This window comes from Harpia harpyja, chromosome 14 (genome assembly GCF_026419915.1).
Source record: "Harpia harpyja isolate bHarHar1 chromosome 14, bHarHar1 primary haplotype, whole genome shotgun sequence".
Lineage (NCBI taxonomy): Eukaryota > Metazoa > Chordata > Aves > Accipitriformes > Accipitridae > Harpia > Harpia harpyja.
In genome coordinates, this window is record NC_068953.1 from 24289732 (window position 1) to 24304458 (window position 14727).

Genomic DNA, 14727 nt, shown 5'->3' on the forward strand with positions numbered 1-14727 from the left:
TCATTTCCATCCCCAAAGTGTTTCGAATGAGTCACTGCATTTCCCTCTGTGTCACTTCTCTCCCTCTGAGAAAACAGGTAATCACAAACCTTTGTTCAGCCCTGCTCATAACACATTTGAGGTCCTGTCTGTCTCTGCTGAGCAGCTGCACAGCGGATGCTGCAAGAGTGGATGAGGGCAAGTCAGTGGGGTCATTCCCACAGCACTGGTCCAGCCTGGCATGACATCGGGGGTAGGGTGCATGGGGCACCTGGCAGGGTGGTGCAGGAGTTACGCACCCAAAAGCCCTCCTTGCGCACCTAATGGGCTCTGCTTTTGGGCCATGCCCGCTGCCACGTCCAAGCCTGGAGACAAAAACAACCCAGCAAAGGCAGGGTTGGGAGGAAGGAAGGAAACTAGCCAGTGAGACTCAGAAAAAAAAAGAAAAGAAAATTAAAAAAATTTTGGCTCCAAAGTATGGTTTTATTTCACTGCTTTTTCTTTTTATAAATTACCCACAAGGCGATTGCCAGATTCTTCAGAGCGTTTGTTAGCCAACATTCTTGTGAAGTATTTTGAAAGAAAACCATGTGTTCAGCCACTCATGTGTGAAGAAGCTTGAAAAATGTTCTGAAATTAGAACATGTTGTGTATTTCCAAGTCATAGAGATGACGATGTAGCAGCTGGGGTTTCTTAACAGGTGACAAGGAGAGCTAAGCGACCACTGCATGAAGTTTAATTGTAGACTCCTCATAAACTAGAGATGGGCTTGAGTACACACATGTGTGGCTGGTGCTCCCACCAGGGAAGATATTCTAGGGTAAAACTTCTCTTTTTATTGGTAAGCTTCTTTACTACAGTGTCCCTATAGAGTCCAATACAGTCCTGGTCAGAGTCTGAAGGAAGCTCATCCAGGTGGCAAGAAAGTGTATTGACCATGAACTTGCAACACCCCTGCAACAAGGTGAACTTCTTCTAGAGAATTAGAGCAAAGTAATGACAAAAGAAGCGGGGAAAAGGAAAAATAATCACAGATTTCCTTTTTTGGGTCATTACTCTTTACAGTGCTCTGGGGATTGTGAACATGGAAAGTCTACAAGGAAGAGCCATAGGCTGGAACCCAAAATGCTACTTCCCATGTTGTTGCTGCCTTTTTACCTGAAGCTTCCCAGTCTTGAAATTTAGCTCTTGCAAAAAAGATCAGTTCTAACATCTGTGCCTTGTGCTGTGCTCAGAGTTTGTAGGATGTAAGGGATGCCCATTAAGTGCATTTAATTTTGACTAACATTAAAGCACGGGTGAAGCTAGTTCAGCTTACAGAAGGAGCTTAGAGTGAGGAGCAGGGAGGCATCTGGCTGTTGCCCTCTTGTTCTGTCGTTGAAGGGTTAGATCCAGCAGTCTTTTTAGTGGGATGATCTAAGAAGAATGATATTTTTCTGCTCTGCTGTAGTCTCTACTTCCCTCTAAAAGCCAGAGCCAGAAGCATAAGACGACCGAAGATTAACACTTGGAATGCCAGTATTTTTTAGTATTTAACCAAATTGAAGGCTATGCATGCACGTCTTTAGTCAGCAGTTTGATTCCTCCATGAGGACAGGAACCCCACAAGCTTGAAGAATTGTCCATAGGCTTGGCTTCTTCATCCAGAGTTTTGCCAACTCAGCGGGTCTTTTTGCTTCTGGTAACATTTGAAGACAAATAATTATTAGCTGAAAAAAGCATTCTGGCGCTTCAGGGAAAGGCTGTGGTTTGGAGCACTCTGACCAGTCAATGACTTAAAAACTTCACTCAGGTTGGGGGAAAAAAGAGAAATGTGCTGAAATGGCAGCTATTTATGTTAAGTTTTGCTTGTCTCTGGTGAAACGAGTTCATGAAGACTGCTGCCTATGGCCCTGACACAGCTGAAGGTTAGAATCCAAATGAGGAAAGGTCTCGATGGGCTTTCCTCATTCTTCATGCCCTGGAATTCCAAAGGATAGAATTTTGTTAGTCCACAGAAGATCAACCGAGAAGAAAAAAGTCTAGAAAACATTCACCTGATGCATAATGTTTCATCTAATGTGGAATGAGGAGTATGTTCTCAAGGAGGAGATGGAGGTACCAGTGCTGGCTGAGAGACAAGCAAAAGCACAGGCCATTTGTGGCTGACCAGATGATTTGATGTGTCCTGGATATACTGTCTATTTTGCATCAGAAGTTTAGTAGCTTAATTAAAACCTTTCTCCAAAGAGGCAACCTACAGTCCTGGATTAGCGTTGTATACATATCAGTTTACTTCTACACATAATATTTTGGAGGCAGAGATGTCCAAATTCCCTGAGGTCTCCTTCTGTGAGAGTGTTGGACAAATCGAATGTCCCAGCAGATCAACAGGTTTTCCTGGAAACTTGCTGTTCTCTAGATGAATATAGCTTTTTAAGACTGTAGCAATATCTGCCCCTTCTGCTGCATGGAGGCTTTGGTTTGGTTTAATTATTGTAGTTAATTATTTTAATGACTTAATTGCTCATCATAAGTCACTAGCTGGCTATGTGATGTTTGATGCTAGCTTTTTACTTAAAATGTGAAAGAACTATTTTCCCTCACTCCTCCTATTCTTTTCTTGTAGGAGTCACCCTACAATTGCTACAATGTTTTCCTTTGCTGTTTGAGCTATCAGATCAGCAGTTCAAACTTCCCAGGAGTCTCTGAAAAGCAAATTTATTTTGTATCTGGATTATTTTTTTTCCTCAGTCTCTAGAAGATAATTATCTAGCTGGTCTCCGAGTCCCTGTTTGCATAATCACACTTGTAAGGAGACCTATAAAGAAAGGGTGAGGGGCACAACAGGGACTGTTGGACATCCTGAAAATGCCTTGCCTTTCTGTCTTACATTTTCCTCTCTGCAGAACAAAACCAGGCGTTTAAATCCTAGGGTATATTTCTAAACCGGCTACTCACAGCTTCAGGGAAACTATACAGTTTGTTCAGGGCTTGGGTGATAGCATCCCCTCTGTTCACAAGCTGCTTCTCCTTAGTAGATGTTTTAAGCACAAAGCTGGCCTTGTTTAATGGGTGTTCTTGCTCATCTTCCATACAGGCTGCCATTGAGAGAAATGTACAGACTGTATTGTTTTAAAAAGTGTTAGCACTGTTTCTAGTATTGTCTTCTTAGCTTCGGATGAAGGATTTTAAAAGCATTTCCTTCTCACCACTGGCACTGCATGTTCACTTTTGTATGCCATTTGCCTTCTGAGCAAAACCAGGACCAATCTATTTCTCTTTCATTTCTAAAGGATTTCTCTTTCCAGTTTCCATGATCTAGTACAGCAAATTGTTTTCAAAGGCATTGGGAGAATACTTATGTTGTGTTTAGTTGCACCAAAAGAAAATAGTTCTGACTAAATATAGTATGTGTCTGGCAATGTAAAAGAAATCTTAGGAAGAAACTGGTGAAACAAATTCAAAGTTTGCATTGTAGCTATGTAACTCCCCTTGCTTTCTCCAGCCAACAGTTTACATCTTCCAGATGCAAGATCCTGTTTACATTGGATATTTTGTTTTAATTGTTTTAATTTTTAAAAAAAATCTAGAAGTTAGACCTTGGGTCCTGTTAGTAGCAGAAAATAGAAACTGTTGTGACAATAGATTTGAATAATCTTTTGCAACTTCTGGGCGATATTAACCGCAGTACAAATCGTCTTCTGAAGACCTGCTAATTTTGCATTATCCTCAAGAAGTGAGTTAGTAATATGTTCTAAATGGGCTTCCTATTCTTGGCAGCACAAGGCATTTTCTCCCCTGTCTTTGTTTCAGAGCTGAAGCTCCTGAAAGCGAGGGCTGCCTCTGTTCTGCACCCCAAGCCCCATCACTTGTCCTTTGTTAGCGTTGGGTAATAATAGCAGTAGTCTTGTCTTCTTGTCGGTTGATAAGCACTTGAGCTGCATCTCAAAGCAGAGCTGACTTTTTGAATGACTGCTCACCCAAGCAAATAAATAGCTCATGTCTGTGTAAGATCCTTGAGTGTCATGGTATGTGGCAGCTGGTGCTGTGGAAATGGGGGCTTGCTCCGAGCTGAGCAGAGCTGGACACCTAGCACACCGCGGGCTTTTCAGCTGGCTGAAGAGGTGTACAGTGATTTACTGACCTCATCTAGCTCTAAACTTTGTGGAAGTGGACACATTTATGGTATATAAAAGGTTATGAAGAAAATAGTCAAGCGTTGCGTGATAGATGGGATTATTTTTTTTTACGGGCATTCTTACCTCCCATAAATCCTACGGCTTAGATGCGATATCCTAGAAGCACCCACAAACCAACTTGTCAGGGTTTCCAGAGACAACATCACTGCCAATTTTACCATTTAAAACTTACTTTTCTAAAAGACCTTCAAGACCCAGATTTTCTGGGAGGACCACAATCAGCAATGCTTCCTCCAAACCAGCAGATATATTTGAGTTTCCTGATATGAGGTGATTCTACATCCAGATGGAGATAGGGTCACGGCTCCAACAGCACAACAGGCTGAAGGGGGAGTTTGGTATTTATGATCATCATGTGTTTAAAACATCTTCTCTCTAGCCATTTGCAGCACGCTTCTGGGAAGAAAACCTGTCTGTGTCTCACTTATATTTGTTGTCTGTTTTTCCAATACTACCTACAAGTACACACCCTTTCTCTATGTGTCATATATAAAAATATATATGTATATGTATGGAGAGATATATAACATATATATTATAGCCAGAGATTTGTTTTTACAGCATATATAATATGTGCAATCATATTATATACAATATCTGTAAAAGGAAATTCTGTTCCAGTGTTATTTCCCAGCTGGAAATTCGTGGCAATGACTTTGCATGTGTGTGCCTGCTCCCTCCTCCTCCAAGACCAGCGATGGCAACTCACAGCAGGTCTCCTGCATCTCAGAAGAGATCTTGGATGCGCCAAATTTTAGTCCACGTGGCCAAAGACAGCTGAAGACTAATTTTTCCCTGCTAAACATTCTGCTTTAGCTCTCGTACATGCTTTGTTCCCACTTCTGCAGCGTGCTTTCCACTTCATGGAGCCTAAAGGACAAAGGAGAGCCTTTCCTTGCTTGTTCAGCTGGAGCCCGCTGGAATCAACATGAACTTCTGCTGTCACTGCTGTTGGGAAGCCCAGGAGGCCTCTAGAGTTGTGATGATCCCTCAGGATACCTCATTTTCCTTTATGCTCTCTATCTTCTAGGAACTCCAAGTGTAACTAAAAAGCAATAGTCAGTCAAGTTCAGCTCCTCTCTTCTACTAGGCCTGTGACCCCCATTTTGTTCTGGAAAGTCTCAAAGTATTTATTAGTGACATGAAAACAGGAATTCTTTTCATGTTGCAGCGAACAAAGAAATCAAGAAGGCATTACTGAGTATTTAGAAGGGCAGTCCAGAGGAAAAAATTCCTTCTCTCAGGGAAGAACTGCAAAACTGGAGTAAGAAGTTCATCAGCCATCTGAGGAATAATTGCATTCCTCGCAGTGATACAGCCTAGAATAATGATGACAATCTTCATGCTCCAAAGCATGAACGGATTTACCATCCAAGGTCAGAAAGAATTTTCTCCATCACTTAGGCATGCTACAGAACATGTCAACTTTTAGTTGACATATCAGACATTGACCATTGAGTGACTAGACAGCCACATGGGGTATAACACGCATCTGCTCTCATATGTCTGGAGACACTGAGCAGCTGGGCCACAGTTCTGCAGGGAGACAATATCCAACTGAATATACACCAGTCAGAAGATGAACATGGACCTCAGGGAGTTGCTGCTCTGCTCTGGTATTTCCATAGCCAGCATGTTTACCATGTTTGAATGTTTCCTCACTAACCCCTCTCATCCACAAGAAGAGCATGGAGTGTTAGTCAGCACTTTTAAAGCCTTACATTTCTTCTGAGCGTGAAAGAGAGAAACGCTGTCTCGCATGAGGATCTAACCAGCCATCATTTAACCTAACCTGCGTGGATGTGCTCCCACTTTCTTCCTTAGTCTTCTTCCTTGTTTCCGAGTTGAACGTCTCTGAAATCTTTCCATTCTGAATGACTCGTCCTCTGATTCCAAAGCTCAATAAGTAGGATTAAGGCTCAGTCTGGAGGGATGCTGGGAGAAGAGCTTTTACTTCCAATACAAGCTAGATTTCACAATATATAGATACAAACTGGCTTCCTGTGGCCTTCTTCAGAGCATCTATGCTTTCTTCCTTCTGCACCAGGTTGACAGGGGATGGAAGTGCTATGAAACGGTGGCATTTACTACCTAGGCTTACGCTAATTAGTAAGTTGAGAAACATAGGAGAGTTGGGGGCCAAACTCTTTCCATACCAACTTCTCTTTTCACCTCCAGAAAAGCACAAAGGATCTTAAGAGCTGTTCTATTTAGATGGGAAACTAAGAATATTTTCCTCCACCAGGATGGAATCCACAGCTGGAAAAGATGTACCAGCTTCTTCCAGTCCCATTGCAAGCAAGATAGTGCACAGTGGGGACAGGTCTGGAGAAAATGGCACTGCACTCCAGTATTCTTCACCAAGAAAGAGGCACACATAGCTAGGCCTAAGATTCTCAAAGGGAAAAAAATGAGGGTCTCTCAACCACCTTTTAACCTACTTTTTTTCTTCTCTGCACTTTCTTCATCTTCACTGAGAAGAAATTTCTTGCCCCAGAACTTCATCTAAATTATGGTTCAGAAGAAACTAGTCGTGAGTGCTGGCAACCAGGAAGGCCAGTTAGGAGATAGAGGTCTATTTCAGGATGTTTCCATCTTTTATGAGAATTCCACATTCTTCCTTGTAGACCCATAGCCAGTGGAGACACAGACACAAGTTTGCATGTTTGATGCATCAGGCAGAGACAGCGGACAAGGAAGTTACCACAGCTGTCAAAGACACTGAGTTCTGTGTATTGGATACATCTTGCTGAGCTTGTACTGATATCTTCAGAGTGGTGTTCAACCATCAAGTGACAGAAAACCAATGTCTTCCTTGTAGGGTGGGTTGGGTCTCTTGCCTTCATTCTTCCAGCAGCAGCAGTGGCAGTATGTTTTAAAATAAGACCCTAGGAACTCCCAAGTTCCCCCCAGACAACTGATATTCCCTCCTAAACACGCAAGGAAACAAGTTCTCCTGTTGGTGGAGTTGTCTGCCCAGAGCCCTAATGGAAGCCCTTGATTTCTTGCAGACACCGATGAGTGCCACTCAAGCCCCTGTCTGAATGGAGCTACCTGCGTTGATGGCATCGACTCTTTCAAATGCTTATGCCTTCCCAGCTACGGAGGGGACCTGTGTGAGATCGGTACGGCCTACCTGGCTTCAGCTAATCTTACTAACTGCTGCACTACCTTGTTCCCACCCTACCCCCAAAAAAAAGTTGATCCCAAGTGCTCTCATCAGTCCTGCCCTCATCTCAGTAAGCTAACCTCTAACAGCAGCTTAAAATACACTAGGGAAAAGCTTTGAGACTTTTGCTTATATATTTTGATTAGTTTGTCCGTCACAGCACCATGTCCTCTAAGATTCCTAAGCAGGAGCTTCTGGTGTCTTCTTCAACTTTCTCATTTTTAAGTTTCTCTAGTGAAGTTCCATACAGATCGTTAACAATGTTGATTACAGAAGTTGCTGTCTCTTTGGGTCAAGGTTCTTTCTGTTCATCTGTAACAGTAGGGAAACATCTGAGTACATCTTCACCCCAGGCAAACTTTCTCTGCTAGACTAGAATTTCATGGAAGGATGCTTCAACTGAGCCATGAAAAATGACTGTGTTTCTTTCTGTGAAGATGCAGCTGAGAGAAGCCTCGTTCACTCCAGGAATCTCCACCGATTTGACATAGCATGATATTTTTGTCATCTCTTCAACATGGTTTCCTGTGGCAAAATCAGCAGGGAATGTATATCTTTGAGAAAATGTGAAGTGACCTATTTTTCCATCAAAATTAGGTACTCTGACCTGCACTAATACTTCTTTTTGTTTCTACAAGGAAAGAAAAAAAGTTGGGTTTTTTTTCCTTAAAGCTGATGAAAGTCCAAACTTTTATCAGCTTAGCTGAGGGATAGCTCTTCTGCCTTGCTCAAACAAGAGAAATAACATTGCAGTGTCGCTTCACCTTGGCACGAGTAATGATAATATGTATCGGGTTTTCTCCTCCCCTTTCTCTGCATCTCTCTTTCTGCTTCCAGTATGAACATATGGAGTAGACCATAAGAAGAATGCTCAGGATCATTGGACCATCTGGGCAGGAATTGTGCTGTCTTAACATCACTTTCCCAACACAACCTAATCAGCTCCTGATTTACCCATCCATGCTACCTCTTGTTGGAGATCCCTGTAATCCAAGAAGAGACTTTCTACCGTGCAGCTGCTTATGATCTTGTTTCGTCCAAGCCAGACTTAATTTCCTCTCTTCTCTGATTTATGGGCTCATGATGCCTGGGGGCTATAGGCTGGGAGATGCAAGAGGAAGCCAGTGCCCCAAATCCAGTGGGAAATGTAAATCTTCATTATTCCCATGAGGCAGAGCATCCATTCCGTCGTCTCCAAGAACAGCAGGACACCGTGGGTATGCTCTGCCATCTGTGCACACAGCCAGTCCTTCTTGTCACCACAACAGCGTCCCTACCAGGGAACAAGATTTTCGTCATTCTTTCCCAAGATTATTGCTGTCATATTTCCCTGTAAGCAACAGCTATGTAGAAAAGAGTGGCCTTTCTCCTAGGAAATGTCCTGCTGAGGTTCTGTGCTGTGTGCTGTCCCATCCCTCTGTGATGACAAGGGGTGGCATTCAAGCTGCTGCAAAAATGTCTTGAAAGACAGAGTGTGTTCTCTGCTCACCTTCTGGAAGCTATCTGGCCTGCGAAGACCAAGAATCCTTAGAGCTTCAGCTACTTCCAGATAATCCATTTGATCTCTGAAGAAGGCAGAAAAAGTTTTTAATGCCTCAACTAACTACCAACCCTTCCAACATCTATGAAGAGTCTGCAATCTCCAGCTGGAAGAACACCAGAAGGGTGGATTAGGAGGAATTAGTGTGATTGAAGGAGACAAGTGCTTTGACCTACCAACTTTAACGAAGAAAGAAACTGAGTACAGAAAACCTCACTGGAAAGGGAGAGAGGCATGAGGATTCATGAAAGCCCACCACTCCAAGAGCAGGAAGTGCCTGAGAAAGGATGGTAGATTGGGCATCTGAAAGGCTGAGATTAAACACATTTCATCTTCTGTTTCCTTTGGTCACGTGGAGCAGATGTGTGGTGTTTCATTGCATGGGAGCTGCTGAAGGTCTTTTGTGGTGGTTTCTCCATTTGCTTCTGCTCTCCCCCATCTGTGGGTTTTATGGGTTTTTTAGTTAATGGGTTCAACTCTTCAGTATTTCTCAGATGGTAGAAGATGTTCTGAAAAGTTAAGATATTTTCGTACTTCTCTAGCTGCTTCCAAGCTCTTTCCTTGAGATTTCATTTTCTCTCTCCACCATGGTAAGTTCCTGCCTCCGTCTCTTTTCTCCCATCTTGGTAGGCTTGCTTCTCCTCCAGAGCCCCAGAACCACACCAAGCGATGCAACCACCCGAACCTGGGCTCTCCTCCCCTCTTTCATTTTCAACATACATGTGTTGATTCTGGGCATCTGAATTCAGGTTCTGGAGTTTCTTTCCAAAGCAAGAAAACTCTGCAAGTGGAAAGAGAGAGGTTCTTGCTTGGTCAGTTACTCAAAAACAAAGTCCAGGAACATGACACGGGTTGAATTGCACAGGAATAAGTTTGTATCACTCAAGTTTTCTACTCTGGTCACTCTACTGCAAACACGGGGTCTTCAACACAGGCTCCTCTCTCTGCGTGTGTCTTGGATGCCTTCTGATAATTTTCCTTGGGATTTCCCACAGGCAACAGTGTCAGGGTTTGCTTTTTAATGGAAGTCACCACGTGTTGTCCCATGCCATGACAGCACAAGCTGCTAAAAGGTGAGTTGGAGGGCTTCCAGACTCATGCACCAACTCCTTTTCATCCCTCCTTTGTGTGTTTCAGACCTGGAAAACTGTGAGGAAGGCTGGACCAAGTTCCAGGGCCACTGCTACAGGCACTTTGAAGAGAGGGAGACTTGGATGGATGCAGAGACCAGATGCCGACAACATCAAGCCCACCTGAGCAGTATCATCACCCCAGAGGAGCAAGAATTTGTGAACAGTGAGTGCTGAGGGCAGCCTGAGACTGGACAGGCGTGCATCCGTTGGACTCTGAGTCTATGGGCAGATTTATCCAAAATGATGTAAAAACTACAATTTCCCCCACTGCTGCTCAGATATTTCCTAACAAGACCTCACCCTTGTGCAGGAGAGGAAGAACTGTCCAGCCATGAGACAGAAGAGGGCCCTTTCTCAGCTAGAACAGATCTTTGCTCTTACCATGTTGCTGATGTGGCTTGTTCACAAGACGTTCACTTGATCCAACAAACACAGTAACCCGTGCCAGCGTGGGTGGATCCATGCTCATGGCGCACTGAGTGGGGAGGGAGATGCACAAGCATGATGCGGGGAAAAAAGGACATCAGGGGCTAGTGACTGGGAAGGAGCCAAATGACCCAGAGGCTCCAGGGCCAGAGACAGCTGAGATGGCAAAGAAACGCTTCCAAGAAGGTGTAGGGGAACCATGACCCACTCTTCTCTCCCTCTCTGGCTCTTCCAGGCCACGCACAGGACTACCAGTGGATCGGCCTCAGTGACAGAGCTGTGGAGAACGACTTCCGCTGGTCCGACGGGCACTCCCTGGTGAGCCTGGAGCCCGCGGCGCGGGCAGGTGCTGGCTTTCGGGGGGGGAAGAGGTTCCCCTTGGGTGGGAAAAGCCCCATGAGTTACGTGCTGAGTGCTTGGGTTGAGCACTGAGTGGAGGCAGCCCTAAAGTTTGTAGGTTTTTCCAAGCCTCCAGTAAAGCTGGTCAGCTAAGCTACTGGGCACCATCACGACAGAAATAACCGCTGCAGTAGCAGTGCCGGCAACCCATGGTCTCTGCTGGTGAGATGCATGGGCAAGGCAGCAGCAAGGATGAAGGAGGGTGTAGGAGAGGGAAGGGCTCAGCCTTAGGTGAAAGGCTTTCCTCTCTTGGCAGCAATTTGAGAACTGGCGGCCCAACCAACCTGATAACTTCTTTGCGGCGGGTGAGGACTGCGTTGTAATGATCTGGCACGAGCAAGGCGAATGGAACGATGTTCCCTGCAACTATCACCTCCCTTTCACCTGCAAGAAAGGAACAGGTCAGCACCCTGCACCGCGCCAGCAAGTATGGGGGGCTCAGGCAGTGGCCGCAGGGCTGGAGTGGAGCCCCCAGTGCACATGAACATGGGTTTTGTCACCGCAAAGGGTCGTCAAAGAGGTGGAAGGAATTAGCAATAGAAGTTGGCCAGGGCTCTAGGAGAAAGTTTCCCGAGAGCTTGAAAACAAATAATACAAGTCACCAAGGATGGGGTTTCATGTCCCCAGGCAGAGCCATACCCTGGCTGCAGCATCACTCCCACATACTAGCTCCGTGCCCTCCCACAGATGCCAGCGGCTGTTGTGATGCCTGGGTCTCACTGCCTCTCTGGGAAGCAGGAATGGAGGGAGCCCTGAGGCAGACTGCTGCTTAATTTCAAGACCCATCACAGAATTTCCATATTCCCCTGCCCCTAAATTTTGTGGACAGAGGCAATCTCAAAGGGATTTAAGGTTTTACGCATGGGAGAAGAGGAGTGACAAGGCTGTGCGTGCCCAGCCTTTGCCGGGCAGGCAGGAGCTGCCCGAGTGTGAGCTGCCTGCTCAGCCAGGCAGGACTCCTCAAGCTCTCCATGTTTCTGCCCACCTCCTGCAGTGGCCTGCGGGGACCCCCCTGTTGTGGAGAATGCCAGGACCTTCGGTCGGAAGAAGGACCGCTACGAAATAAACTCCATGGTGCGGTACCAGTGCAACCAAGGCTACATCCAGCGCCACGTGCCCACGATTCGGTGCCAGCCCAACGGGCAGTGGGAGGAGCCACGGATATCCTGCATGAACCGTATGTCTCTGCCCCTTTACCTTCAGATTAGGGCTGATGAATCCCTGCAGCTGGGAGAAGGAGCTGGGAATGAGGGGGTCATCGTCTTAGGGTGCAGGTTAGCTCTGAGCCAGGCAGAAGGGGACATCATGGTCCCCTTGACTTGTTGAAAGCTCCCCCGTGATGGGGCCATGGGAGCTGGCATCTTCTGGGCAGGTGCGGACCATGGGGTCTGGCTCTGGGGCAGCCCAGACAATTCCTGCCCTGGAAGGTCCTCCACATATGCAGGGTAGGGGCAGCTCCTGAGCCAGGAAAGAGCAACAAGGAGCTTACTAAGGGCCCAGGCTACTTAAAGAAAGGAAAGAAAAAGAAGTGGCTTCTGAAAGGGTGAATTTTGGCACCACCTGCATCAGCAGAGAGAATAGGAGGGGGGGCTGCGGTCCCCTCGAGCCCTTCCCCGGCATCCCACTGCCCTGGGAGCAGACAGGAGCCCTGCAGCAGAGCTAAACCAAGGGACCAGGCTGGGGTCCTGACCCTTCTCCTGTCAGGCCTCCAGCTGATGGCAGTCAGCCCTCTCCCACTGGCGTCCCACCCCACTCCCAGGCCTGCCTACACCCCTGTCCCATCCCTGCTCGCCTGCAGCTTCGCAATAATTTTGTCAGCCTTGGCCAAATCGCATCTGTCCAGTGGCCTCCTTTCCAGGTTCTGGTCCAGCTGGGCAATTCCAGCTAAAGCAACAGTCCCACAGCCAGGGAAAGTCGATCTGGGCTTAAGGGACACACCTCCACCCCAGGGAGGAGATGGAAGGAGGAGGGATGGAGGAGGTGTCCGAGGGCGACCGTGTGGTGCAGACCAAGCCGCTGATTCCCTTGGCTCTGCCGCACACCCGGAGAGTCGCAGGCTGCTGCCGGCATGGACCGCCAGCAACCAAGAGACCTGGGCTGTTCCCAACCAGCTTTTGCTGCTTCCGTCAAAACCCTCCTGCAATTATCACACTGGAGTGGTGCCAGCTTCAAGGGAGACAGACTGGCAGCAAAGATCAGGCAGAAACCTTGTCCCTGCCAGCCAGGCTGGGCTGTTTCCCCTCCTGTGCCCTGAGCACATCCCACTGCTGACGGACATTTCCCTCCCTGTCCCAGGGGATCAGGGAGGGACTGATAGGCAGCAGACGAGATGGGGAAGCGGTCCCCACGCCCACCCCATTAGCAGAGCTGCCCTCCCAGCTGGGCACAGGGAAGGGATGGGACAAGCATCCGTGGAGAGGACGCTCCTGCCCAGGCTCCCAGTAGGCACTGGGGACCTTCACCCCTGGGTGAAGCAAACCTCAGCTGCAGGGGCAAGAGAAGGGCCGATTCTGCGTGGGCAGGCAGGCTGGTGCCGGGGCACACACAGCCACCTGCCAGGCAGTGCTGCCTGCGGCTGCCCATGTTTTTCAAGGGAGCCAGGGGCCAGGGCAGCCAGCGCAGGACAAGCAGCGTCTCTGTCCCAGCTCCTGCTAACAAGGTGCCTTTTCTTCTCCTCCCTTTTCCACAGCCTCCAACTACCAGCGCAGGCTATACAAGAGGAGCCCCAGGAGCCGGTCAAGATCCAGCGGCAGAGCCGTGCACAGACCCACCCATTAGAGCGGGGCGAGAGAGACCGAGGGGGAAAGCGAGAAAGAGAGATTTTTAACGGAACACTTATATTAACAGAGTCGATTTCTTCTTCTTCTTGTTGCTTTTTTGTCATATAAGGAAAAAAAATTATATTAAAGACAAACCCACCTTTGTGTATATATATAAAAAAAAAAATTAATGTTTTTCCAAGCACCAAAGCAAAGCAAATTAGATCTCAGCATTTTTACTAACCGTCCGGTTCCAATTATCTTCGTGCCTTCGGGGACTGGGAGGGGGGGGGTTGCAGAGGGCAGGGGGGTTAAGTTAAATAATAAAGATTATTATTTTTTCCTGATTTTATCCACGAACAATGTAATTATTTCTGTTATTTAATCTCCGGGGTGAACAGCACCTTTTGGGGTTTTGGGTATTTTTTTTCCAGTATCCTCCTACTGCTGCAGCGCGTCAGGGCGAGTGGGGAGGGCCGGGGGGCTGTGGTGGAAGGAGCTGCAGGAGGAGGGAGGTGAGGGGATGCTGAGACCCAGGATCTGGGCACTGGGGGCTGCGGTCCCTCTTTGCTTTCCTGCTGCCCTCCCTGCAGCGCAGCACCCATCCCGGCATGACGTGCTCTTTCCAGGGGACCGTGCGGGGCACCAGCGTTCCCTGCACCTATTTATATTTTTGAACATAACCTATTTTGAAAGAATGATAAATAATAAAGAGAGTGAAATCAGAATGGGCACTTTGTCAGTGTTGTTTTTTGGGGGAAGGGGGGTGTCAGGGAGGGGGGCTGGGGGGTGGTCTCCCATGGCAAGGCAGCACAGAAAGAAGGGGAGCCCAACCAGGGTACTCCAGGCTACAAGGGACCAGCTCAGCCCTAGCCAGCACCCAAGAGTGCAGCCCTGGGGACAACAGGGCGGGGGGGGGGGGGTCCCAAGTCCCAACCGAAGAAGGATCCTGGGGTAGGACATCACCCCTCCCCCATTCAGCTCTCACCCCAGGAGGGGGTTAACCCACATGCCTAAAACCCATCACCAGCAGGAACCGCTTCACCCTCCAGCTTTCAGTCCTGACACCCAGGGGGTTGATTAACACTCATTAATGTGGGAGCACAAGGTCTTTGCAGGAGCTCGGGTGGGTGCAAGGCT

The 14727-nt window shown here is 47.3% G+C and overlaps 1 protein-coding gene across 2 annotated transcripts in view; it reads left to right on the plus strand.

The window, feature by feature from the left end:
* Positions 1-14554, plus strand: part of ACAN (aggrecan) — a 28904-nt gene extending 14350 nt beyond the window's left edge. The window contains exons 16-21 of one of the 2 annotated variants that reach the window (XM_052807883.1): positions 7173-7286; positions 10008-10166; positions 10665-10747; positions 11085-11229; positions 11823-12005; positions 13518-14554. In XM_052807883.1, coding sequence (XP_052663843.1) covers positions 7173-7286; positions 10008-10166; positions 10665-10747; positions 11085-11229; positions 11823-12005; positions 13518-13606 — 773 coding nt within the window. In that variant the 3' untranslated portion in view covers positions 13607-14554. The remainder of the gene's footprint in view (positions 1-7172; positions 7287-10007; positions 10167-10664; positions 10748-11084; positions 11230-11822; positions 12006-13517) is intronic. The other variant, XM_052807884.1, reaches the window with a different exon arrangement.
* Positions 14555-14727: the final 173 nt, after the last annotated feature.